The sequence below is a fragment of the Macrosteles quadrilineatus genome, unplaced genomic scaffold (assembly GCF_028750875.1).
Source record: "Macrosteles quadrilineatus isolate MER2022 unplaced genomic scaffold, UCM_ALF_1.0 Scaffold_8__2_contigs__length_117827958, whole genome shotgun sequence".
Taxonomy (NCBI): Eukaryota; Metazoa; Arthropoda; class Insecta; order Hemiptera; family Cicadellidae; genus Macrosteles; species Macrosteles quadrilineatus.
Genome location: NW_026542601.1, coordinates 57,016,177 through 57,042,491, shown reverse-complemented (window position 1 = coordinate 57,042,491; position 26,315 = coordinate 57,016,177). Strand labels below are relative to the sequence as shown.

At 32.0% G+C, this 26,315-nt stretch overlaps 1 protein-coding gene across 1 annotated transcript in view; it reads left to right on the top strand.

The window, feature by feature from the left end:
- LOC129000403 (adenylate cyclase type 3-like) overlaps nucleotides 1–24,031 on the top strand; it is a 69,821-nt gene extending 45,790 nt beyond the window's left edge. The window contains exons 2-7 of the mRNA XM_054427367.1: nucleotides 5,694–5,843; nucleotides 7,468–7,586; nucleotides 8,046–8,157; nucleotides 15,147–15,274; nucleotides 22,336–22,494; nucleotides 23,980–24,031. Of these exons, the coding sequence (XP_054283342.1) occupies nucleotides 5,694–5,843; nucleotides 7,468–7,586; nucleotides 8,046–8,157; nucleotides 15,147–15,274; nucleotides 22,336–22,494; nucleotides 23,980–24,031 (720 nt within the window). The remainder of the gene's footprint in view (nucleotides 1–5,693; nucleotides 5,844–7,467; nucleotides 7,587–8,045; nucleotides 8,158–15,146; nucleotides 15,275–22,335; nucleotides 22,495–23,979) is intronic.
- The last annotated feature ends 2,284 nt before the right edge of the window (nucleotides 24,032–26,315 follow it).

The following is a 26,315-nucleotide window of genomic DNA, read 5'->3' as shown; positions in this document are numbered from 1 at the left end:
AACCTGCCATTCACGTAACCACGTATTCATTCAAGATTGAAATTTAAATTGTAGATATGTGTAGCAAGTGAGCACATTATATAACATGTTTTAAATTAACCCTCAATACTAATTAGGTTGGCTCATCATATTGTGAAGGGGTATCTAGGCCAAATATATAATTTTACTAAATTCTAAGCTTATAACTCTTAACCCAAAATATACCCAGTTCAGTTTATAATTTAAATAAGTCGAACCCCAATTTTATTGTAATCGTGTGATAATATTCAAACAATTCTAGATCATGGGGTTGTACGTAGAAAATAATAAGGAAATAATGTTACATGAAGAGTGAAAGTGGACAAATAAAACAGTTCGTGACGGAATAAACAGATCGGAGACACAAATTGCAAGTTAATCCAGCAATATTTGGTGACAGCACGCGCAGTACATGGCAATAGCTCAAACGTGTGTTCAATACATGATGTCTCTAAATTTGTAGTTTAAGTTTTAGTCGCAAGATTTAGATAGAATCAGGTCAAAACGTTTTTAGTTTTTCAAATAGGACAATTAGTTGGTTATTTCGCTTTCAACTGCTCCTTTGGGTTTTTAGACGATTATGTACACGTATTAAATTCCAAATCAATTTGTTCAAATCAAACTTTTTTGGTGAGTCGGTGGCTCAGTCGGTAGCGTCACGGACTTCGGGCCCAAGGCAGTAGTGTAGTGGGTTCGGATCCCGGTCACTGCCACTAACTTTTATCAGTACAGTTCACCTTTGTACTGTACCGGCTCACCCCTTGCTTTGCTGAATACGTTCCACGCACAGATCTGTAGTCTATGTTGACGGGCAAATGCAAGGTTAAAAGAGGCCGACAACCTCTTAAAAAAAATTCCAGATAAGCACGTCATTCAATTTTTCAGTGCCTCATTTAAGTCATATTTTCAATTAGTTTAAATCCAATCCACCCCAAAACCCCTGTCAATACGTTGGATACAGACCAAAAACATTCTTAAAAAAGGTTATGTTTTCTGACATAACACGTAAATAAAGTAAGAGTGTATTTAAATTTTTACTTACTCCACAGTATACAGGTTAAGGGTTGGTTCGTCAAATTGGGGATATACGTATTAAGTGTTACAATGTATTATGATTGAATATGGTGGTACTTTTTTAGGCGAGGAAATATTTTTCTTTTGATTCAAATTACTGTTATTCACAAGACGGTAAATATACAAAATAGATGGTAAGTGGTAGTCGATTTCGATTGAACACTCCAATCACCATCAGACCCAATAGGCGAATAACAAGAATCTTGAATGGCGTCCCTACATATACCCTATTGATTGGCTACCGGAAGCACCGGCCAATACATTTTTATAAGTACAACTGGAATCAAAATGTACTTGTTCATTAATCAACTTATTTCTATTTTTACATTTTTGACGATTTCTTTATTGACCCTGCATTGGCTTAAGGTCCAACTACTCCACCAGGCATGGCTCACAAATTTTTACATTTGTTCACACACAAGACCAAAAACAATTTTTAAATTCCCTGCTAAAAATGTAAAACGAGAAATACTTTTAGCTCCTCGATTTTATAATAGTTTAAAGGTTTACTATAATTAAAAACGATAGCAGCGTGCCCTAAAACAGGTTATACATCAATTTCTTCTCTAAACTGTGTTTAACACTCATATAATGAAATTGAGAGTAAAGGAATGGATTAGTCGGTATATGTTTGAGTTCCATGGACAAGAACCTGTAGGATTTCATGTCTAAATCGATCACCCTTCTATGTGACATTGTTAGCGAATTTCCCTATAGGGAAGTAGCTATTACCGTAGGTCTCATGGTAAGACTTAGGCCCGGGACCGATTTACTTTTTCATTTTGATGTCCCCAGAGGACAAAAACACCATTCGTTCAAATTTTTATATATGTATATATATATATATATATATATATATATAGATTTATGTATATATGTGTCCGTGAACACGATAACTTGAGTAATTTTTATCTGATTTTGATGAAATTTGGTTTGAAGGTGTAAGGCGGGATAGACTTGAATGAGTTTGTACAGTTATTAGTTACGGAGAAAACTAAAAAAATTGTAAATTTAAAATTCCCATGTTATTCTTATGGAGAATATTGTAAAATGTTGTAGTTTGCTTGTTTATGGATATCTTTTGATCAAACTTGGCAAATATATTCATTTTCTACTAAGCAATAATTATTTTACTTAAAACACACACTTTATTAGTTTCCTTGTAGCAGCAAACCTAGGTACTCGTTAAACCTAATGTTATTTAAATAGATGGATTGAAAATTAATTCAGCCAAATGGAAATTCGCTTAGACGGCAGGTTTGCTGTGGCGGGGGTATATATTAGTTGGCATTGTACGGAGTTCAACTATTAAATGTTCAGGTTACGCGTATTTTGATCAATGAAAATTGAGCCCAAAAATATAATTCCCCTTTATTTGAAAAAAAAAACCCTAATCTCTTTTATCAAGGCATTAAATAATCATCTTACTTCAACTTAAATATGTAACGGATAAGGTGGAAGAGAGAAAGATAAAAGGAGTGAGAGAAAAGGAGAGAGATAGGCCAGGTGGACTACAACTCTCTGCACTTAGGCGTAATATAATTTCACAAAAGGAAACTCCCTTCTCCTACCACCCAATACAGCCTAGATATCAGTCTTATGTATTTTGTAAGATGATCAACAAACCAATAAAGAAATGTTAATTTAATATAACTTTAGTTATAGACGTTTTAGACATTAATTGTTAGCTCTATTTATATTATCATGCATGTCTTTGGTTTGTCATGATTGTAATGTAAGACTTTTGTGTAAATTAATTACTTATGTATAATTCCAATCATCATGAAAGTTGTTATCTTGCTAGCTTTTTAGTCTTGAAGTTTTCAAATTTGTATTAGCTTGGAACATGTTTTATATTCTGCACTTCTGAATATAAAGTTTTTCTGGTCATCTTTAAAAAGTTTATCCGCTAAACTGGATTACTTATTAATATTTTTACATACACTTTATTATTTTACTGTAATATTGAAATTGTAGTTTTTTTAATGAATTTGTATCATATGCACAAGAATTAAATTTAAACGTGCATTTATTGATGTAATTTGAGTTGTTTGTGTATTTTTCAATACTATTTTTGTATTTTAAATCAAAAAAATCCTTTCTATGAACCAAAATTTGCATCGTGAGTTTGTAAATATATCCTAATGTTTGTAATACCACAAAATCTATAAGAAAAATGCATATACAAATTGAAAATAGTAAACTCATCTACGATTCAGTTTTTGTTTTACATAAAGACTAAGAAATCTTCAAATTGGTTACTGAGGATATACAATAGCTGTACCTACACATGTCGGTAACAGTTGAGAATGATAATGATGGACAAAGGTCTCGACGGAGTGCCCAAGGCTACTGCTAACTGCTTTTATCACATTGGTTACTCTACTAAAAGCTCTTGTATTTTTCCTTCCGATAAAGTTGTGAATACTCTTCACCGCGTTTGGCTGCTTGTTATTTACACAATCAAGCTTTTCCTTATTTTATCCTGCACCAAGATACATATAATGCCTTATAAAAATTTGTAATAAAAGTTTTATTGTGTGTAAATGTATCCGACAATCTGAGAGGAAGGTTTCTTTTATAATTCAATATTCTAGATAGAGTTTGAAGCTTTCTAAACATTTTTTTAAAGAAAATATTTATATGTATGATCAGTTATCTGGTACATACATATTAATGCGTTTTGTAGAGCGTCCAGTAATGAAAAAAAAGAAAAAAATAGGGAATGCATATTTATGTAAAAAAATAATGAAAACTAAAGTTTGTATTACTTAAATTACCCTTTCAACACTAAAATGTGCCTCAAGCACATTAGATGTGTTACAGAAAAAGAAAAAAAATCCTCTTTTAAAAACGGGAGCACATTTATATTTGTTTTCCTCCTTCTCATGAAGCATTAGTAAAATGGTGTTGTTATACGTCTTAAGAATTCATAAATAAGAAGAATCTCTTCCCGATGATAACAACAAATCACCGTTGACGATACAATGTGAATATTTATGCGTTAGCGTTACTACATAAAAAAACATACATTAAAAAAATAACATTGATGTAGGCTACCAAAAGACATTTTGCATATATGATAAAAAAAAGAATTCAAAATTGATTATCACGAATCTGCAGTTTACCTACATTAGGAGTACCTATATGACATTTTGAGATATGTGTATTGTGTATGTAGAATAAATAGACCATTATGAACACCAAAAACAATAATTAGTTACTGGACCCATTCATTAATCCGGGGTATATTTCGAATGTTAAAAAATTCACAAGCCATAAAAAACCCATCTTGCCACTTATTAGTTTTTGTGTAGATATTTTCAGATACATAAAGTTCACACTTAAGTATATTATTTAAATAAAAACAGGTTCGATCGTTTTGTCAGGATTTGTATGAGACATAAGCATACGTAGAGTAAAAGTGAACACCTATAACAGTTCGTGACGGAATAAACACAACGGAGACACAAATTGCAAGTTAATCCAGAGATATTTGGTGACAGCACGCGCAGTTGACGGCATCGGTTCAAACGTCTCTGGAAATACGTGTTTATCACTATATCTTGCTTATATTTACATGTTGTTGCAGTTAGACCTGTTATTGGCTAACCTTCACTTTTAAAATGCCTTGATAATGGCTACGACCTAGCATTAATCAAATCAAATCAAATCAAATCCATTTATTGCCATCAACACTAAAATACATGTATAGCAACGTCATACAATTACATCACAGTATATGCATTAACCTACTTAATATGTTCTACAAATTCTTTGACCTTATACACACATAAATCACACAAAATCTTTCTAATAGTAAATTTAAATTGTCGTATTTCAAGACATTTAATGTGAGCAGGTAACATATTATACAACCTTTTGCCAAATTCACTAAAGTTATTAATTGTGGTCATAAAATTACATTGGTTTGGACGGAGAAAAGTGTTTTGTCTGGTAAAATGGTTATGAACTGAATCATTTGTAGGGAAATCTCTAATATTATTTTTAACATACAGTAAACAATCTAAAATGTACAGAGAAGTGACAGTTAAAATTCCAAGTTTCTTGAATAATGGCTTACAATGTGTTTCACTGTCAACATTGAATATTGCCCTAACAGCTTTCTTTTGCAACAGTTTCAGCTTTTTAATACTACCAGAATGGCCCCACACAACAATACTATAAGACAAATGACTTTGAATGTGAGCAAAATAAATGGATTTCAACACATCTATACTAACGAAAGGTCTAAGTTTTCTAATCATAAATGTACCCTTGGCAACTTTTTTACAAATCATATCACTCTGAGAATCCCACTTAATGTTGTATTAGTTTTGTATACAATGTACGTTCTTGTAAAACGTTTCCAGGTTAATTGAGTTGTAGATGGGGAGCATTTAATTCTTCCTTCTTACAATCTAACTTACTATTGGACATAAAATATTCGAATCCTGTCTGTGTTTTATTTCAAATATGAAAAATCTACCCCACTCAGGAGCATCAGTTTTGAAAACGTCTCGGATATGAGGGTTACTGTTTTTTATGATATTGATTGCATTGGAAATGTCAGATCTATATAAGTGTCTGTTATGTTTCAGACTGTTACGAACATTCTCCTTCTAGTCACTGCGAATCTTCTAGGGCTCACCTCCTTCTACATAGAGGACCGGCAACAGAGGACTGCCTTCTTGGAGACTCGGCAGTGTTTGGAGATGAAACTTGTGATAGAAGAACAATCGGCAGAGCAGGTAGCACTCTTCCCAGGGGTTCATTGTATCAAACCCCTTAGTAAAAAACATTACATACATCTAAAACTAGGAAAGGTTTGAACTAAATTGTTCTCGTCAAGAACCACAAATGATACGATTTTGAGTGTTTATCGTTTATGCTATCTGCGGCCAATAGGGTATTTATACCTCCATTTTTTGCACTAATTTACACTGTGGTGTTATCAATTTTTAAAATGTCTCAATTTTCTTAGGAACATCTATACCCTAATTGAGTACCTATTTTGATAGACGAGGGATTAACACAGCCTCTTCTCAAGATTATGCCAAATGAATTCTAGTAAATAATCAATAATGTTTTGATAATCTTTACTATTTTTTTACGATTTGTATGGGCATTTTTTATACTATCAAAAATAAAACCAACAATCAGAGGAGTACTAGGTCTGTTTTGTGATTAAAATGCAATTTAATTATCAGGGACACTTTTAATCAACTAACAGCCAAGAGCTTAAGTGTCCCAACTGCTCAAGTTACACGAAACTAGTGACAATAATTCACAATCAAGTTCATTGCGTCCCCTTTTGACCCTTGATCTTCCAACCAATGAAAACATTTCACAGCAGACAATTGAGCCTTCCTGAAATGTGTGTATATATTTCAAAGTACTTGTAATAGTATATTTATGCATAAATATAACCTTTGACTGGTTATATTTACAACAACTTTGATGAGTCATAATTCTAACAATATTACAACAAATATCGTATGTTTGGATTTAACGTAAAAGATAAGTATGTCACCTTGATTAACCATAGGGATCTTTGTGTAAGATATTCTAATGGATATTTAAATGTGTTAATACTTTTAAAATATTTTTATATAATGCGCACGTGCCTATATCTTGAAAGGAAAACGAGTTTTATAACCAAAGTCATCTCTGCCTCTGCTTAAAATTTATTTTTTGATTAATCAAATTGTTAAAACTAATAAACCTTTTTGAAATCAGCAACTCAAATTATTTGACTAACCACCTTAATTGAAATTAAGAAAAATATCAATATAACACTTTAAGATAATAAAACTCGTGACTTATATTGTTTATACCAATGACTATGTATTCCAAGTGCTAAACAAGAATGGAAAAAAACATCTCTGAACACATTACTTATCGAAATAGGTTTTCAATTCGTGGAAACAATATATTTCACTAAAAAGCAAGCACATCATCGTTTTAAAATGTAAGACTTTACATGGGTTTATAGTTCGTAACAATTTTACTTCGAACTTGATCAGTTCCACTACTTATTTATGTACTTAAGTAGGGATGTAGGAGTAGAGCCTTTTGTCTTGGTTACTAGAGTTTAAATCACATTAGTAGGTAACACCGTGACCCTGTGGATGGCGGAACTAGTAGTAAATCTGACGAGAAAGAAAGATATACCTTTGATGCTTTGTTACTGATTAAAATGAACTTTTCATTGAGCCAGATCTACCAATTCAAGTACAGCTTGGTCCAGTTTTGAACCGTAAAAATCTACCGACATTCCTCAGGAAACAACTGACAACCTTTGTTAACCAGGTGGGTGACACAATCAGTAAATTACGGATTTTACCTAAGTTTGACCATGTTTTCCATTTCTAGGAACGACTACTTCTCTCGGTATTACCTGAACACGTCGCCGTCAAAATGAGACAAGATCTGGGTTCGGCACTCGACTCTCAATTTAAGAAGATCTACATGAGCAGACACGAAAACGTCAGGTAGGCTTAACAAGTGTTATACAATTATATGAATTTAAACAAAATATATAAAGTTAATGTTAAAATTAAATTTAAATCCCGTTTAAAAGCGTTTCTTGATTTATTAATCCTAAAAACATTAACACTATTTTCTTAGGTTAAATGAAAAAATTAAATTACAAACTTGATTCCATATGCTAGAATAAATAATTATGAAATGGAGAATATTTCAGGCTCAGGTAGGTAAACAGATATACACATAACAATCATAGAAATATAAACAGTATGTTGTACTATGATGGCAACACGTTCTGGATTATCGAAGTAACTAAATTATGATAGTTTTGCTTTGTCACCCCTGGTTGAACGGGAATCGAATTAATTAACTACACAAATCGATCAATAAGTTTGTTCAACAATAATATACAGTACCTATAATGATAGTTGGGTTATAACGAAATTTCCTTTCCTACTTTTCAGTATACTTTACGCAGATATCGTAGGATTTACTGCCATCTCGTCAACATACTCAGCCTCTGAACTCGTCAAGATACTCAACGAGCTGTTTGCCAGATTTGACAGACTCTCTGAGGTAAAATATTGAAATTTACTATGATTTATCTTAAATTGACATTTGTTAGCTTCGTAACGGAAATCAAACAGTTAAACATTCAAAGTGTGAGTATATATTTATTCGTCAAATGTGTTTAACAAGTTGTATAGAATATTTACCAAAAACTTCTACTAACACTTTACGAACTCCACAACTATAGAGCAGGCTATTTACTTGTAGTAATAGGTAGCATTAAAATAAACCAAACTAAAAATTTAAACTTGTTAATATATTTTTTTATTTTCTGATTTTTCCATCTGGCTTGTGTGTTGGCTGCTTTTAGTTCTGGTTGTGTAGGTAAATTCTGAATAGGGTTTAGGACTACAGTGTTAATTAAACCCATTTAGTCGAGACAATTATATAGCAATTTATATAATATTTAATATTTGACTAGAATTTAACAATATATGCTTCCAAACAGATACTCTTTAATAAACAATTCCTTCCACGCATTGCCTAATAAAACTGATTATTTTACACATTTACTCAACTACTTACATACCAAATGGCCATAAAAAGACGATTGCTACCTAAAATTACACATCAGTACTTAATCGCACAACAGGCCACAAAACATAATCAGTGCTAAGGTACACAAATTGTTACAAGTTTGTGCAAAATCACATATACAGGGTGGGGCAGGGAAGTATCCCTAATTTTAAAGGTAAATTAAAAGACAACCAAAAATGTTAGAGCCAAAATTTTTATTGAGATTAAAAGGTACATCTGGGAGTTTATTTTAATATAACTTTACTTGGTTTTAAACAGCATATCCTGCAAGTTGTGTCCCTAATCTTAAATGCATTACTGTATTCTGGTTATGGAGTTCATTATAACTTTGTGAAGCATTTGTTGTGGAAAGAGGCAACATTCAAGGTGAATTGCATCCTTCAAGGCATCTAGGGTCTTCCCTTGAACTATCCTAGGCTTAGCATCACTCCAATAGAGCACATTCTGCTTATTTACCCGCTCCAGGAAAATGGAAGTGTGCCTCGTTACTAAACAAAACCCGAGCAGCATGAGGTAGTCCCGCAATTAAGATTTCACATGCCTGCATTCGTTGTTGCCAGTCCCTTTGTGTGAGTTCATGAGCAACTACCCTCTTGTATAGATGGAGGTGTAAGTCCTCATGGAGAATACGAGGCACAGTACGATTAGACAACGCCAGCGCGGATGCATGCTTACAAGGAGAACTTTGAGGAGACTTCAAAATCGATCTTCTGACAAGGTCAATGTTTTCAGGACTCCGGACCGTTCTTTGAGTTCCAATAATATCCTTCGCAATAAATACACCACCACATACACGAAAGTAATTCACCCACACCAAATTGTAACAGCTTTGCGACAGGCCACCCGATAACCCGACAGCCAATGGTAGCTGCACAGCAACAATAGACAGATTTTTGAAAAAAATACATCTCGAGTGAAAAAGCACATTGGTCACTCGAACAAGCCATATCTACTACTGATAGTGATATTTTTAGAAATTCCCAAAACAAAAGCTTCATTTGAGCCTAACCCCATTCCTCCAGCACACCCCCACTACTCACAGTACCATCTTAAAAGTAGGAATATTTCCCTGCCCCACCCTGTAATAAGCATTTGTAGACAGTCACACATGTGAAATGTATAATTAAATTTAAAAGTTCAACAAGGCCAATATATAATAAATTCTTTTAATCCACACGCGCTTTCAGAAACTATGTTTCCATCGTCAGGCTGTGTTTAAACTTATTATAGTTTTATTATAGTTACACATGTGTTTAAAGAATTACTTAGTCCACATTAAATGATTTCACAACTTGTATTTAATTACCGTCCAATTGTAATTAACACAGAACCAATAAATAGGCTGGATATCCATTGGCAGACAAATCGCTAGTTATTATGTATACTCGCAGTGATGCAGTCGGCCTAACCACAGAACACCCCAGAGTAGATGTGATATGAAACCTATCCAATAATGATGCATGCTCCACTCTGGAGGATACATCTGATTTATTCATCGCCCTTCCACATTCAAAAGCACCACTTTGGGACGTCGTTTATAAAACCAGTATAGATAGAGGATCACTGCAACAGCTGGTGTTAGCAGTGTGTTGTCGAATTTCATATTGAAAGTTATTGTCTCGATGCAGCTATACCGGAGAGTAGTTTCACACTGTGTAGTTTATATTTTCATTAAAACATCGTTGTATTGTATTGGAAGATGAAAATAGAAATTGGTTGTATAAAGATATTGTAATAATTAATTTATTGGTGTAAAAGAACTTTATCGAAATATTGTACCATTGCAAAATACATTTTTGCAATAAAACTCAGTTTCTTTGAGAAAAAGGTAATTGTTAGTACCATTTACGAGGGAGTTTGTATGCAATACTCATTATACTACATGAGGAAAATCAATTTAATCAATCCAATCCTAATATATAATTTAATGCAAGTAATCGTATGAAAAGAACAACGATACAACGTACAAAACCTCTTATTATAAGTACATTACAAAAAAGATTATAGCTTCTTTCGAGATTGCGAAAATCCCGAAACAGTGAAACAAATCCCCATGCTACATACTCATCATATTCTATCATATTCTCATCATATTATTCTTATGTAAAGAAGTATTAGGTTGATTTCGATTTTTTTTATTACTTAGGCTACTCACTCATTTATGGGAAGTTTTCTAAGCAAAAAAATATCACAATCAGGATTTAAAGATTAATTTTAAAGATTTATCTTCCAAACGAAAATATACAGTGAGTATTACTATACGATCTTATTTTTCTAAAATAAGAAAAATGGAGATGGTTGTATCTTCATTAGGAGTACAATACAAAAATAGGATGTTCCGAGGATAGGAAGCTCACCAACCCAAGGCCAGTAAGCAATCAACCAGGCGGAGTCGGCCAATTAAAAGTCAATCATGTATAAAATAAACCGTTTCCATGGAAACAGGGCAATCATTGGGCTCTTTGCTTAAGGGGATTCACCACTGAAAAGGGTGATTTTTTTTATTTAATGAGGAAAGTGGTGAAACTATTTTTTTTCTAGTAGGGTATAATGTAAAAAAAAATAGAAAAATTGTGGTTTACTTCTAAATTCAAATTATAGGTGGAAAAAAAAATAAAATAGAGATTTTTCGGTCAATTTGTAAGGGTTTTAAAAAATCGATATTCTGAAGAGAGCACTTTATGGATTTTGATAAATTTGGTGTTTTTTTAAAGATAATTATCTAAACTTAATATTTAGGTAGATTCATAATAATATCTCGGATACTTTTTTTGCTGTGACACATTAAATATAATTTTTCTTGAGAAAAAAGAATTATTAAACAAAAAAAAATATTTTTCAGTAACTAATTACCTTAGATACCTAATTCTACCTAAATATTTGCCTAATATTGTCTAGAATAAGTAGTAAAAATTTCAACAATGTACCTTTAGTGGCTCTCAAGATATATCAAATTTTGTCTTGAAAAACGTGGAATTTCAATGTTGCGGAAAACCGCATTTGAATAAGAAGGTGTACTGTAATCAATGATATAAATTAAAATAAACTGATAAATAAGGAAAAAACTTATTTTATTGTTACATTATCTTATTGTTTCACAAAATAGGTAAATATCAAACAGGCCTACTTCAGAGAAACATTTAAAAATATATAAGTCTTAGGCCTAAGCCAAATTTAATCCATCGGAAAGTTTGAATCACTCGCCGTTATGGGCATTTTAAAATTCTCCTGCACCATAAGTTTGGCCCTCTTCTTGTATCTTCCTCTGTTCTTCTTCCATTTGTGCCTGTCTCAGTTTTCTTCTGTACTCACTAAATTTCATCTTCTTTCTGGTTTGAGCCAGTTTCAGCCTCTTTTTGTCAAAACTCTTCGCGATTCTTGCGGTCGATCTTCCAGGACTTATACCAACTGATCGCTGCAGATCAAGCATGCTTTGGTTGTATCCAGTGTTGTACTGGCATATGGCTTCACTAACACCGATTCCCAGTCTTGTTTTAGAAGAGAAAGAAGTCTTAGGACATTTTGTCCAAATTACTCCATGGAGTGCCTCATTCGCGTTTTGCGTTTTTCCTGAAATGCACCTCTGGAGCAATGCATCGCTTGAGAGCCGTTGGTATAAGGGGAGGATCTTAGATACAACTCTTTCTGTCAAAGGTGTTTTTATTTTTACTTGGTGTGCCTCTGGTGTTTCACCCTTAGCAATAGCCCTGTTGTAAAAACACCATGATTCTGATCCTTGTGGGCATTTACCATGCATAGGTTTTTCATCGGTTGACGAGCAATGGGATAGAGTAGCAAAAATTGCTGCTTTCATTTTTTTTACATCACCTAAATTGCCTTGAATGGCATTCCTATAGTAGGTAGTTAATTTGTCAATTGTGCTTCCCTTCAAGCTACCATACGACTTCCCACCCAGAGGCTCGCCCTTGCCGGAGTTGTCTTTTACAATGTTTCTGAGACCAGTGCCAAGGCGCTTTGCCACATGATTCAGACATTCCACCTTTTCAATTGTATGATCTTTGTAAATATTCATATTAGTCAAGTGGCTGAATGTTTTAGAGTCACCATCAGATACAATAGTGGTGTAGCGGAAGCCGTGGTTCTCCGAGCGCATCCAAATTCGCGCAGCTGCCTCTGTCTCCATTGCTGGTGAAGATCCATGGTAATTCTGTTGACAATTGGGTTTGTGATGGGCATACCAGTCCCTAAAACGGATAGAGTCATTACCAAGCTCTTTTTTCTTCTGTTCACAAAGCCTACAATATTTAGATAGGACTTCGTAGTCGATTACAAGGCCAGTTACTACATCGATACAGCAACCCACTCCGTTTTTCGAGGTAAACCCCCGCTTCTGCCAACTTCCATCGAAACTGACTGCAATGTTTATGGGCTCTGGTTCATCCAAAGATATATTATCTATTACTGAATAGGCTTTTCTTACCTCTTGTCTAGCTTTCTCCAATGATTCCTTTGCTACGCTATCGTATTTGGCATGTATCTGCTTGATGTGTTTGTTGTATGCAAAATTGTTCATTGCTTTCATATTCATTATCATACTGAAAGCTTCCATACCCCTGTGTCCTTTACCAATACTTAAAAATCCTTGAACCATTCTACGGTTTACGTCAAACGACTGTCGAGTCGAATTTTCATCACAGTTGTTGGTTGTTGTAGACGTGTTGAGAGTATCTTCGTATTCACAGTCACTGCACTTTACATTGAAAAAATTTGCATAGCCTTTAGCTGGCAACTGGTTTACCTGTAAGTTACCCACACATTGAGGACATTTGAAGTTTTGTAAAAATGATGTCAGCTTGTTTCCATCTACCAACACATATTTAGGTGCATTTTCATCTACATCCACTTTGATGTTGTAGCTTTCGTAAAGAGCGAAACCCGTTGGTTGTTCAAAAACACCAGTAGGCTTATTCCTACCTGACTCAGAAGTACTAGGCCTAGAAATATCAGTTTCTGGAAGTATAACCTCACTTTCATCACTTATGTCCATTTCAACACTTACTAATTCTATGGGCTTCACTTCATACCTTTTCAAAATGTTTCTCTTGTTTCGCACTGCAGTATTTACTTTACTTTTTTTCACTCTACCCATATTTAGTATTTTAGCTTATAAAATTATCACTAGCAAATACACAAAAACCAAAACATCAGACAAAATAAATTCAGTTCAGTTGTTTGTTGACATTGCACAACTGGACTAAGGATCAGCTGATCATCTGACTCCACAGTTGATGTCATATGGTTTTTTGTGCATTACAAAGAATATAAAAGTAAGTAAATTTATGAAGGTGTGATTTTATTTTAGGCTTTTATAGCTATGATTATTTGTAAATAAAGGCATATATTACACAAAATCATATGATATATAAAACCTAAGCTGAAACATTACGTAATACCGTAATACATTAAACTTTAAAAATTCGTGAACGTGCAATAACACAAAAAATATATATTTTTTAATGAAAATAACATTCAGACATGACTTATATCATACTTTTTGGATGTAATAGGGTCCAATGTACAAAGAAATGAAAAAAAAAATTTTTTTAATTTTTTATGATTTTTGCCTATTTTCAGTGGTGAATCCCCTTAACCGAGAGAATGCTAATCTCTGTTAAATGAATTGTTGATTCCCAGTATCAAAAGAAAGTAGATTGTATTTTTATTAGTTTTAAACAAAATAAAACATATTGTATCTTCAATTTTTATGAAAAGAAATAATCATAGGTTTTTAAAATTTTCTAAAATTAATTTCTTTTTTATTACAGTTATTGCTTACACTAACTTAGATTTATTACTACTTTTACAAATGATTGATATATTATATGTCGATGATGAGTAATATTTTGATTTTAAATTATACCCAAAATGTAACTTTTTATACATCTTAATTAGTTGTAATAAAAAATTAAGTAAAACAAAAACATAAATATGCAAGCGTTATCCTACTTTTGTTACATTGGCCTATTGAAGTATTTCAAGAACATTAATATGGGATAAATGAATTCTATATAATTGAAACACCCATTCATATTTTTTTTTATAAAAAGCTTTTGTTTTAAATCAGGGAAATAGATTGTTTCTAATATAACTTTTAAAATTTATTTCTAAACAAATTAGGACAATAGGTTTTAGAAAAAGCATTTTAGTGTGATGTAAATCATAATAAATACAGTCCCATAGTAAAATAGCTTTACACATCTAATTTTAAAATTGTATTTAATTGGCATAATGAGTATTATAAATGCAGCAGGCCTCTTCTTAGTTTTGAGTCACAATAAATACGGACACATTTAGACTAAATCTATTGTAGCCTATGTTGTTTGATGATTAATAAAGATTTGTATGATTTTACTAAGGTTATTAGAAGTGTAGTACAGTATTTTTTTACTCAAACACAAAGTAATCCTGACTATACCACAAGATTAATTTTATTTCAGAGATACAACCAATTGAGGATCAAGATCCTGGGTGACTGTTACTACTGTATCAGTGGTGCCCCGAGGGAACGCCCGGACCACGCGGTGCTCAGCGTTCACATGGGGTTGTCTATGGTGAAGGCCATCAAGTGAGTTATAAGAACTTTATCATATTTTTATGTGTCCGTACTTAAAATAAAAACCATTTTATATTATTTAATATGCAATGACATTAAATTTTTTTATTAAGAAAGTGTTGGAAACATGATGTTTATAAATAGTACGACGGCCCTGAAGGGACATTCATTTTGTTTAAATTTACTTCGAATTTTTATCTCGAAGTAGTTCGACTTTGTTCTCGAAGTACTTCGATATTATTTCTAGTCTAGTTTCAACACACACAACTTCTCTCTGTTTCTGTCATTGTCTTAAGTGTCTACTCACTTATGCAAATGTCATGCTTCAATTAAAGCATTGCAAGTATTTCAGGCTGTTGAAGGCATAAATTAAAATATTATTCAATCAGTTCATCAATGTCATATTCCATGATGTGTGCTAAAAACACTTTCTATCTGCCAATTTTGATTAAAAATATGTCTACAGAAGCACCCCTATATAAACAGTTAATAGTTGTGGTTGCAGTTTCCGTAAAGTTATAACAAACGACGATATACGACGGCCTTGAAGGGAAATTCAGTTTGTGTGTCGAGTAATTAAAGTCGAAGTAATTCGAGAATAAAGTCGACTTACTTCGAGATAAAAGTCGAAATAAATTAAAAACAAAAAGAAACTGAATGTCCCTTTAGGGCCGTCGTACAATATATAGTGATATAAATTGTATTTCCCTTTCCTATTTACATGTATATACCTTTAAAAAAATATTATGTTACACATTATGGGAGGAGAGATTACATTAAAGAAAGTCTTAGGGACATAACCATATATAAAATACTGTGGTTTTAAAATTTAAAACACAACCAGGAGGGGAGCAATGTGCATTCATGTAATGATAGTTATCTCATATAGGGACTCATTTTAAGTACAGTATTAAGTATTTATATTATCCAAATAAAAGCTATTTATCGGTGTTTACAGGGTGGTCTTAAGCTAGTGTGAAAATCTTTCGGGTCACCAACCCAAATGTTGCTCAAATACACAATTTGAAACATTTGAAATCTCGCACTTACTCAAAGAGCAATTATTTCTATTATAAAATAAATGTATTAAGCAAAAAAACTCTAAATTTGGGGTTCTTTTTGCTACATGAACCCCAATGGGTTTTCAAAATAATCTAAATCATTTTTCTTTGAGTGAGTGTGTAGTTTAGATTTTTTAATTTCTGTATTTGTGTCACATTTGGGTATTGTACTATTTTGGGTAATTTTAAACCACACTGGTCAGTGCAAACATCAGTTGTAAAACCAATTTAGTAAAAACCAGATTTGTTTTCAGTGACGTGCCACTTTGGTGTTTGGCAACAGTTGTTTACATTAACTGATAAACAGAAAATGTGATAGCATTATGTCACGCAATGATTCGTGGTAGGAATAGTATCTGCAACAAAATATTTAACAGTATAAAATGATATGTATGAACCTAAACCTACGTACATTACAATATCAAAACAATGGGCAGTAGCGGTGCCAAATTGCAGCATGCTTCTTCATAACAACAGTGTTCTTTAATGTGAAATATGTGTTATTATACAACACAGTGGGCAGTGTTACTTATCTTATTATTTATTTTCACCAAACAGAGAATTGCTCTTGAATGTGATGCATTTATTTGTAAATTACTCTGTATAATATAGACCCTAATTTAATAAGTTATAGAATATAGTTGTGATTAATAGTCGATAAATATTATATGCTTGTGTACCGGTAGCATTAAAGTGGGTTTCCAAGGGTGCTGAAAAACCTATTTACTTCATAATGGACCTGTAATATCGGTACATATTAATTTCATGGTTTCAATTTAACTTAGTTTATTAGTTTTATTTAACTTAGTTAATTTAATAGTGATAAAAGAAGATGACAGCATCCCACATTTAATGTTAATAAGAAAAAAAACACACCAGCAAACTTAATAAGTGCGGTTTGTCATCGTATAAAAAGTAAAAGTCAACTTTAGTTCATTTTCAACCACAAATTTCATCTCTTTGTTGAATAGTAAAAACTTAACGCCTATGAAAAAAACGAATGTGCAACGCTTAAAACACGAACGTTTTTTTTTTAGAACCTGGCAAACATTTTAGGGGAGGGTTTTTAACATGTTATCTTTTTTTGGACACGCCAAATGTTATTTTGTCGTGTTGCGATAAGTTAATAACTTAACAATCACAAACAATTAGAAATTGACATTAGCTTTACGTTTGTAATGAATATATTATTTTCAATAGTTTACTATACCATTTAGCTTTCCTAGAACTTTGTTATTTACTCTAGACAAGGCATTATTTTCACAACATAAATATGTATGTTGAAAATACTTGTTAAGTTGTATTAAATTACACAAGTAATAATAAAAAAACACTTTGTTCGTTACGAAAGCTAGCTTGTCGTGACGTCAATCAAAAGTGATTGACCAATGAGAGCTAACAAGTACCAGTTTTAAAGCAGAATGGACCAATAGCAGCGTCCAATTTGTAGGATATAATGTTAGTTGTCAGAGGGGAAGTGAATTGCTTCCTACCAATCTTGTTGCTGCCTCACTTCTAATGGCACCCCTCACCAACATCTTTAGTATACTGTTTCAAACCATTACAACCTATGTCATTAATAAATTAAGCAAGAGAAAATGAAAGTTTGTCTCATTAAAGTTTAAATATAATCGTGAAATTTGAATTTTCCAAAAATATTCTTAAGTCATCCGATGTAAAACCCAACAAACAATTACAACATTTAATTAGTTAATTTCATCCAAAACTACAATTCACTCAGTTACTGTCTTTTGATAATTGTTGTATTATAAGCTAAGTTATGTATTTAAATAGTGACTATTTAAATCATAGTAAAAGTGTACGTATTTTAACGGAGTGAAAGAAGGTCCTTCAGTTTTTCATCAGTAATAAAACATAGGGAAACATGCACAGTCAGAAATCTTAATTTCCGGGTGCCATCTGTGTAATTTCCTGAGCTTTGTTTCTTTCAATAAGATTACAAAAAATGTAACTACTGAGTGGTGGTAAAATACTCATTTTAATAAATGTGGTGATGCCAATTTTTACAATGGGGATATAACGTTTATAAATTTATTGTAGTCAACAGTTTCTACCACACTCATGTATACCCAAAAAGTTTTCGTCTTAACTCGTGTATACGTGTCGTGAATATTCCTACATGATGTGGATATATTAAATAACCTTGTCACATAGAATGTGCTGGAATTGTGATTTTATATTATTTTTTTGTTCTATCATCCTTTACAAGTTGATCAGTTCATACAATATGGGGTATATTACAATTAGGTGTCATTTAAGTTTAGTACGTCAAATCTTTTTTTAATTTATTACGGACGAATAAGTACTATGTAACACATAAATATTGTGTTGTAGTATTGTTTTGCGGAAATGTTCCGTCGGTGACTCAAATGAGCTAACTGTTTTAGGGGATAAAACATCAGAATCTTTAACTTGATAATGTAATATTTATGTAAAAGTTTCCACCAAAAGACAAAACTAGAGGTGTTTATTTTATAAACCCAAAAAATGTATATGCTTAACATTGACTCCCCAAAGCAATTCAATAATAACTCCATCGATACTTTCTAGATTACTTTCAAATCCATTAGCTATATAATATTTAGTGCATATATTTTTAATTTTGTAACTCCAGATTATGCTATTTTATGTAATCCAAACAGCTTAGGGGCTTTTATAAAATTCCACACTAAACCTAAAACTTTAAATAATTTTGGAATTTTGTTTCTTTTTTAGTAGTTATACAGACTTAGATTGTAATACACTTGATTATAAACATACAAGGTTATATTATATTCCTATCTTTCTTACAACTAATGTTGTAAGATGTAACAATGTTGTAATGGTTCATATAGTAATCTTTGTTGATTCCTTTAATTCAGAAAATGTTTGAAACTATATAAACTAACTTGAGTTTAACAATGGTGTTCTTTATTAATTTGGTTAGTTCAATTTATTATCCTTAAATAATTATAATAATAGAAATATATAGAGTGAAATCATTTAACACTAATTAGTTTCATGAAATATGTATGATTGATGACTGTTGCTAGGGTGAATTAAATCAGCGAGCAATGTAAGAAAATGTATCATAATGTTTATGGTTCGCTAAACCTAATTGTATTTTCAATTTGATAAATAAACTAACCGTAATAATAATGTTATTACGAAACAATTTTTCGTTGGAAAAAATATTGTTTAATATGGTTTTAAATATTAAATGGGTAACAAATTACACGGTTTTATATGATTTATACCTTTAAATTAAGTACGTTTTAATTGACAAAGGTGACGTAGGTGATTTTATGGAAATTTCTACATAAAACACGATATTCAAAGATCCGGTTGCAGTCAGAGCCTTTTATGCTTTACCGCTTAACAATGTCTCGTTTACTTCAAAACGTAGCGACATCGACAATCGGAATATTTGAATTCCTTATTTGCCATACAAATCATGGTGGTGCATTGTGAGCTATACAGCTGTATACATTGAGTGTAACTTAAATTAATTGCCTGGTTTACATTCCCGTTATTTATTTCACCAGATCTTTGTTAATAAGTAGTAATATTCCGTTAAGGGTTAAAAAAAGACGTAAACAACATTCGTTCAAATTTAAAGATATTCTGATTGAATTGCCAGATAAATGGGTTTGGGTACCAATAAACAGTTTCTTGGCTGTTGCCCACATTTTCACATTTCCACTCAACAGTAAACACCATACTAATCAACGTTTTTTTGTATTATAATGAGTCACCATCAATTCTTAAACTCAACTCCACGTTGATACTCTTTTGATACTTTTTTTATATAAGCTTTGAAAATCTTAATTTAACCAAAATTATCCTAACATCATGATTTTTAAGTGTAATGAATCCTTTCCTATGTATTTCTAGACCAGAGTTAACATCGAAGTTCTTTTTACCATATTATTTTTGAGTGAAAAAAAGACTCAGATGGAAAAGGGGTTTTTTAAAAGCATCTAAAACATACACTAACTCATGTCACATACTTATCACACTAGCAATATCACTATTTTACCATTTTATGTAGTTATTTTACACTTTTATTACATTTGATTGTGGTGACATTTAGTCATTCAACTATCAGATATTGAGACGAAATGTCTACGTTAGATAGTGACACGGCCAATAACATTTAAAAACACATAAATAAAATAATAGATCGCACTCCTGTCCTAGATATTATTATACTACGAGTATTGATCTATACTATTTATAAAACAATCACAACTTCAATGGAAATATGTTCGTATTAGATGTTTGAAAAACTATTTCAAACAATAATATAACAGAACTTTTGGGTGAAATTGAGTAAAAATACAGAGAGAACACTTACATAAGCAGCCCTGGAGCTATGTTGCCTCTGCTGATTAGGACGCCTTCAAAGAAGGACTCTAGCCTCATTACACTGTAGAACACTGTCTCGCACTGCACTCTAAAACAACAAACATGTACAGTATTGTGCAATTCCTTATATCGCTGGTTTTACATGGTGTCATTCTATGTTTGGTGAATTAGTCCATACTATGCATGTCTGAATATTGCAATAGGAAATTTTGAATTGGATAATTTATCGTTATTTTGTAAATGTTGTTTACTTATGGTTATTCCTTAATATAGTACCTGAAGACCATGGAAATATTCCTATCTGTTTATGAGCTTGCCGTATAAAATGAGATCAGAATGATTTGAGAATATTATGAAAAAACGTATCATCAGCATTGGAACTAGAATATCTTTCTATTATCCTTTGTAAGTTTCAGGCTTCTTAAAAAACTAAATTGTTAGAGGGTGATAACAATTATTGATGTTTTACATTTTATTTTTCGAATGGAATATTAAATTAACTTTCATTGTTAGGAAGTTAAATATTTGATAGGCTTAACATAGGCTTATATGGTAATTTCTCATATCATCAATGTGCCGTGTAATAATAATTTATATTAACCACGAAATAGTGCATAATGGTATAAAAATCTAACATTACCACTACCAACCAACTGTTCGTACCCAATTGTCTGTAAAGATTTGAACAACCTATTTGGACAAACAGTAATTTCGTAAAAAGATACAAGAATGGTATCTCCACTTGAAAGAATATATAAGCAAGAAAGGGCAAATGCAAAAAATTTTCAATCAAAACGATATCGCTTTATCAGCACTTGAAACACATCACAAGATACTTAAGATGACGATGAAATGTCCAGCAATTAATGTTTGGAATGAATTGTACATAATTGCAAGTATACGTGATTAAATAAATCTAGTAGTTTTGTTTGACGCGTGTTTTTATGAAGTTTAAAGGGAAACCTATATTAAAAGCTAAAATAACTGTTAAAACCCTCCCTATCATTATAATTACAATAAGCCTCCTAGAGTTGCGTTTAAAGCCAGAAAATTTCAATTCAATTTTTTAGCCCCTGAACTGCGTAGTATAGACTAAACTATTACATACCTCGTCTTACAGTTCAAATATAGTCTGTCTCAGTCAGTGCCGTTGGTCAAGTTATGTGTTGTAGGCCTACAGGTTTAAATGTTTTTTATTCGTTTATTTATTTTGGTGTCATAATGTAAATATTTTTGTATTTGAAGTAACATGTTGACGAGTCCAAATTGGATAAGATGTTTCTGTAACTACTTGAGAATGCCATATATGGCGAAACATATGTAGTGGACTTCAAACACTATATTTGAACTGCAAGACGAGGTATGTAATAGTTTAGAAAATTTAATCAAGAACATTGACTTAGATGACTTGTGGGGCTTCATTATTGACTAAGACCATCAGATTCTTTGGCCACGACCATTTATTAAAATCCTAATTACTAAGAACAGCTGAAAAGCCACGCAAATTGGAGCAGCCACCATCTTATAGCTTTACCTGCTTAGCTACCCCAGTAATGCGCTAGCCGGTTAAACAATGTAGTTAATGTATAACCATCCTATTGTATACAATAATCATCCATCTATACTACGTTTTCCTCTGCGCAGGTATGTTCAGCAGACGACCAATTCCCCGGTGGACATGCGGGTCGGTATCCACACTGGGGCAGTCCTAGCAGGCGTGCTTGGTCAGAGACAGTGGCAGTTCGACGTATACTCCAAGGATGTCGAGCTAGCCAACAAGATGGAGAGTAGTGGACTCCCAGGGTAAATACTGTAGATTGATTATTGCACATGATAGAACATATGTAGTCTATTCAATCATGAGTCTGATTAATGTGAGTGTTATTCATACCACAGCTTTCCATCAGCGAAGTCCTAACTAATCCCCACACTTACGAAACAACAAAAGCCACAAGGCAGGTTTGAAGTACTTTTTGTCATGGGTTACGGAACTTAAGCGGGGTTTTTTTAAATCCTAGACTACACAACAATCTGATTGGGCCAAGAAAACGAGCTATTTGTACTTGATATCTTCGATTGCCAATAATCTTATGTATCGAGAGTGGTTATTGATTGGAACGGGTTGTTATATTGTAATCACCTCGATCAAGCGAGTGATTCGTCTACTTCAAATAGGACTAGATGATTGACACAAGAATAACACGGATGGTCGTGTATACGGGACGGGCGACTAGGATTTCAATATCCAGAGGCGAGGGGTGGGTAGAGTAAATAAATAATTACATCCTTGGCTGTTCTTACGAGCAAGTCTAGCAAATCCCAGTGGAATCGTTTTTGGTACAGATTTATAAGAAGGTACGCATATCTGTTTTGTGAATTGGTGAGCTTAAACATGGTGTGGTGTAAAGACAAATTTACTCAATGGATCAAATGTCTTTATTAAACCCTTACTTATTTTTGAAATCCCCCTTACTGAACTTTATTATTGCAGGTGTTAAGATTCATTGACTTTTAATTGAATAGGTATCATGTATACTGATCATTCATCCTAAAAAAATATTATAATCTAATAAATCCCTTAATCATGTGAAACTTAAAAATTGATTGATAAAATGATAAATTTTAAATATCCTTAAAACTCTAATTACTTTTAATACCGTACCTTCGTAATATAATCAAACGTATTTACTGATGTATCAATCAAACATATTTAAATCAAACATATTTACTGATGATCATCAGTAGTATAAAACACGGGGGTGATCCCGTGACGTCATAATTAGGTAATTGGTAAGTATTTTGTGATTGTGGAGCAGCGTGAATTACGCAGCGACTCTGGCGATGTATGTTGTGGATTGGTTGGTATTGTTATTAGGTCAAGGTTGTCTGAATGTGTTTTTTTAAATGTTCAGCTTTAATGTTTCAAATATACCATGTACTGGATTGTAAAAATATGTATTGTTCCATTTAACTATCCATCAACTAGCTGTCTCATATAATCTTCGAACTCTGGGCGGAGAAAGTACGAGGTACTAGATACTTGTGAGTTCTGTATCGGTGACATAGTTACGTCTACTGCGTTTTGTTCTTGAGTGTTTTGTTCTTGAGTGTTTTGTTCTTGAATATTATTATTTGAGATATTCGATGTTGAAGATATTTTGGGGTCTTGAATAGGAGCTGAATTTCTTGCAGACATGTTTTCCTGACGGTAGCTAAGAGTCAAATGATCTGTAGTTTACTCTGTTAACACTTATATAGTGTTTACAGAAATTCTAAATGTTTGCACAGAGACGTTTCAATCTTCCGAGAGATGATTCTCACGGAACGACAACAGATGTGAGTGTTCGCATGTGTGTGCCTATAAATAACTAGGCCTACTCGTTCTCGCGGGGGACCGACATGTGATTAACTGTTATTGCTTTACTTTTTCTAGCGTCACTGATTACGCTTAGCGGTGTTACGGCTTTTTGTTAATGGATTATTTTATCTATGTAGGAGGTAAGTTAACCTATTATTGTTTCTGCATTGTGTTCAAGATTGTTGTTTGTCGCGCAAACTAGACACGCTTCATTCGTATTGCGTACTGCTTTGTGTCAAGCAATTTTATCCTGTCACATTTTGTAATTTCCAGAGTTTTAATTATATTTCCCTGTTGTATTTTAAGTTTAAGTGTTTCCAGTTTGTGATACACGTCGTCCCATTGTGATTTGTGGAATATTCCCTAAATATACAGGTAATTAATTTTTCTTGTCATATACATATAGTATCCTAATATATATTAGCTTTTACTATTTATTTATAAGAAGCTCATTCCTTAATCATTACTTAAATTAGCTCAACTATTTGTATAAAAGATCCTACCACTATTTTGTCTAATCATTTAAATACAACCTTTCTCATAGTATAAAAACGAAACTAACTTATCTTTCAAATATAATCCTAATTATATGAAAACTTTACAAGACTATAAATAAATATTTCGGTAAATCTGCACTTACAAAACACTTATCTTAACTCAAAAATTCTTTTGCTGTATGAATACAACAATATACGTTACAACCATTTTTACCGCCTATTTTATAATAATTTTCTACAGAATAAAACGGCTTTCGATTAGAAATAGTTTAGGTATTGGCAGTGAGTTTTTAGTCTTTTCACGTGATATAAAAATTTGAGGCCAATCTCACTAGAGTTTACTAGTGTATTTTGTTGACTATTAATTAAAACTAATGCAGTACATAGCAAACAGCTGATTGATTTATCACTTAACAGATTGCACTACGTTTCTTTTTTGCTTCAAATTTTTACATTACTTGGGAAGTCTATTCTGTGTATAGTCAATGGTTTTATGTTTTTAAGAAAATTGGTATTCCAATATCGCTAAATCACTATACGTATTTAATGTCTCACATTTTGTAACAGATGTTATGTAAACCGCAAATAATCTTTCTTGTGATATATACAAACAAAAAACTATATCATTTACCTCAAATCATTATATTATAATAAAAAATAAATGATTTAGGATAAAAAAATATCTTATAATGTACATTGTCCTTGCCAAAATAAATGTATGTTTATTCAAGTTCACCTCATATTTTGTTGTAGTCCTAATGATAATATTAATTACCTTTTGTTGTTTTTGTATTTGTTAAAATATGGACTGATTAAACTGAATAACTAAACATTTTTAAGATTGAAAAAATGTTTACCGATTTCCTTAACTAACAATGTATAAACGTATAAATTGTTCTTCACAAAACGAGATATCTAAATATGACTCTAATACATTAATTATTAACTTGTTTGGATTATAAAAGGTAAAATGTGATTGCCTAAAATTATACTTTGTTTTTTATTGAGGATTGCTTTATTGACATACGTAAAAATTTCTTCACATTCTAATAATCATAATAGAAAACTATATATTTTACTTAACAATTTTTATATTAAATTATTCTTTGTTCTTTTATCTCAAATTGCTTTCTCACGTACATGAATTGACTCACTTTTTGTTACGCTCTTAAATTATAATATTAATCAAGGTACTTCTCATAGTCAGTTGGCGACTTTATTAAAATATAGCTCGATTAAATTGGTTGTTTTTTATACGATTTTCTTAACATATGACTTGTTCTTCTCAAAATAAACATATAAAATGGTTCTAATACTTAATTGCTTAATGTGTTTTTTTTTCTTCTAGAGTTAACTAACGCAGCTTTACTTGAAACACGGAGTATTCCTGATTTACTACAGGTAATTATTTGAAAAATCTTAGTTTACGCATAGTTCAGATGGTTTCTATCTCTTTGTAATCTTTCCTTAAAAAATACATGTACAACTAAATATATTTTAGTTAATAGTATTTATATTAAATTATTCTTTGTTCTTTTATCTCAAATTGCTTTCTCACGTACATGAATTGTTTCACTTTTTGTTACGCTCTTAAATTATAATATTAATCAAGGTACTTCTCATAGTCAGTTGCTGACTTTATTAAAATATAGCTCGATTAAATTGGTTGTTTTTTATACGATTTTCTTAACATATGATTTGTTCTTCTCAAAATAAACATATAAAATGGTTCTAATACTTAATTGCTTAATGTGTTTTTTTTTCTTCTA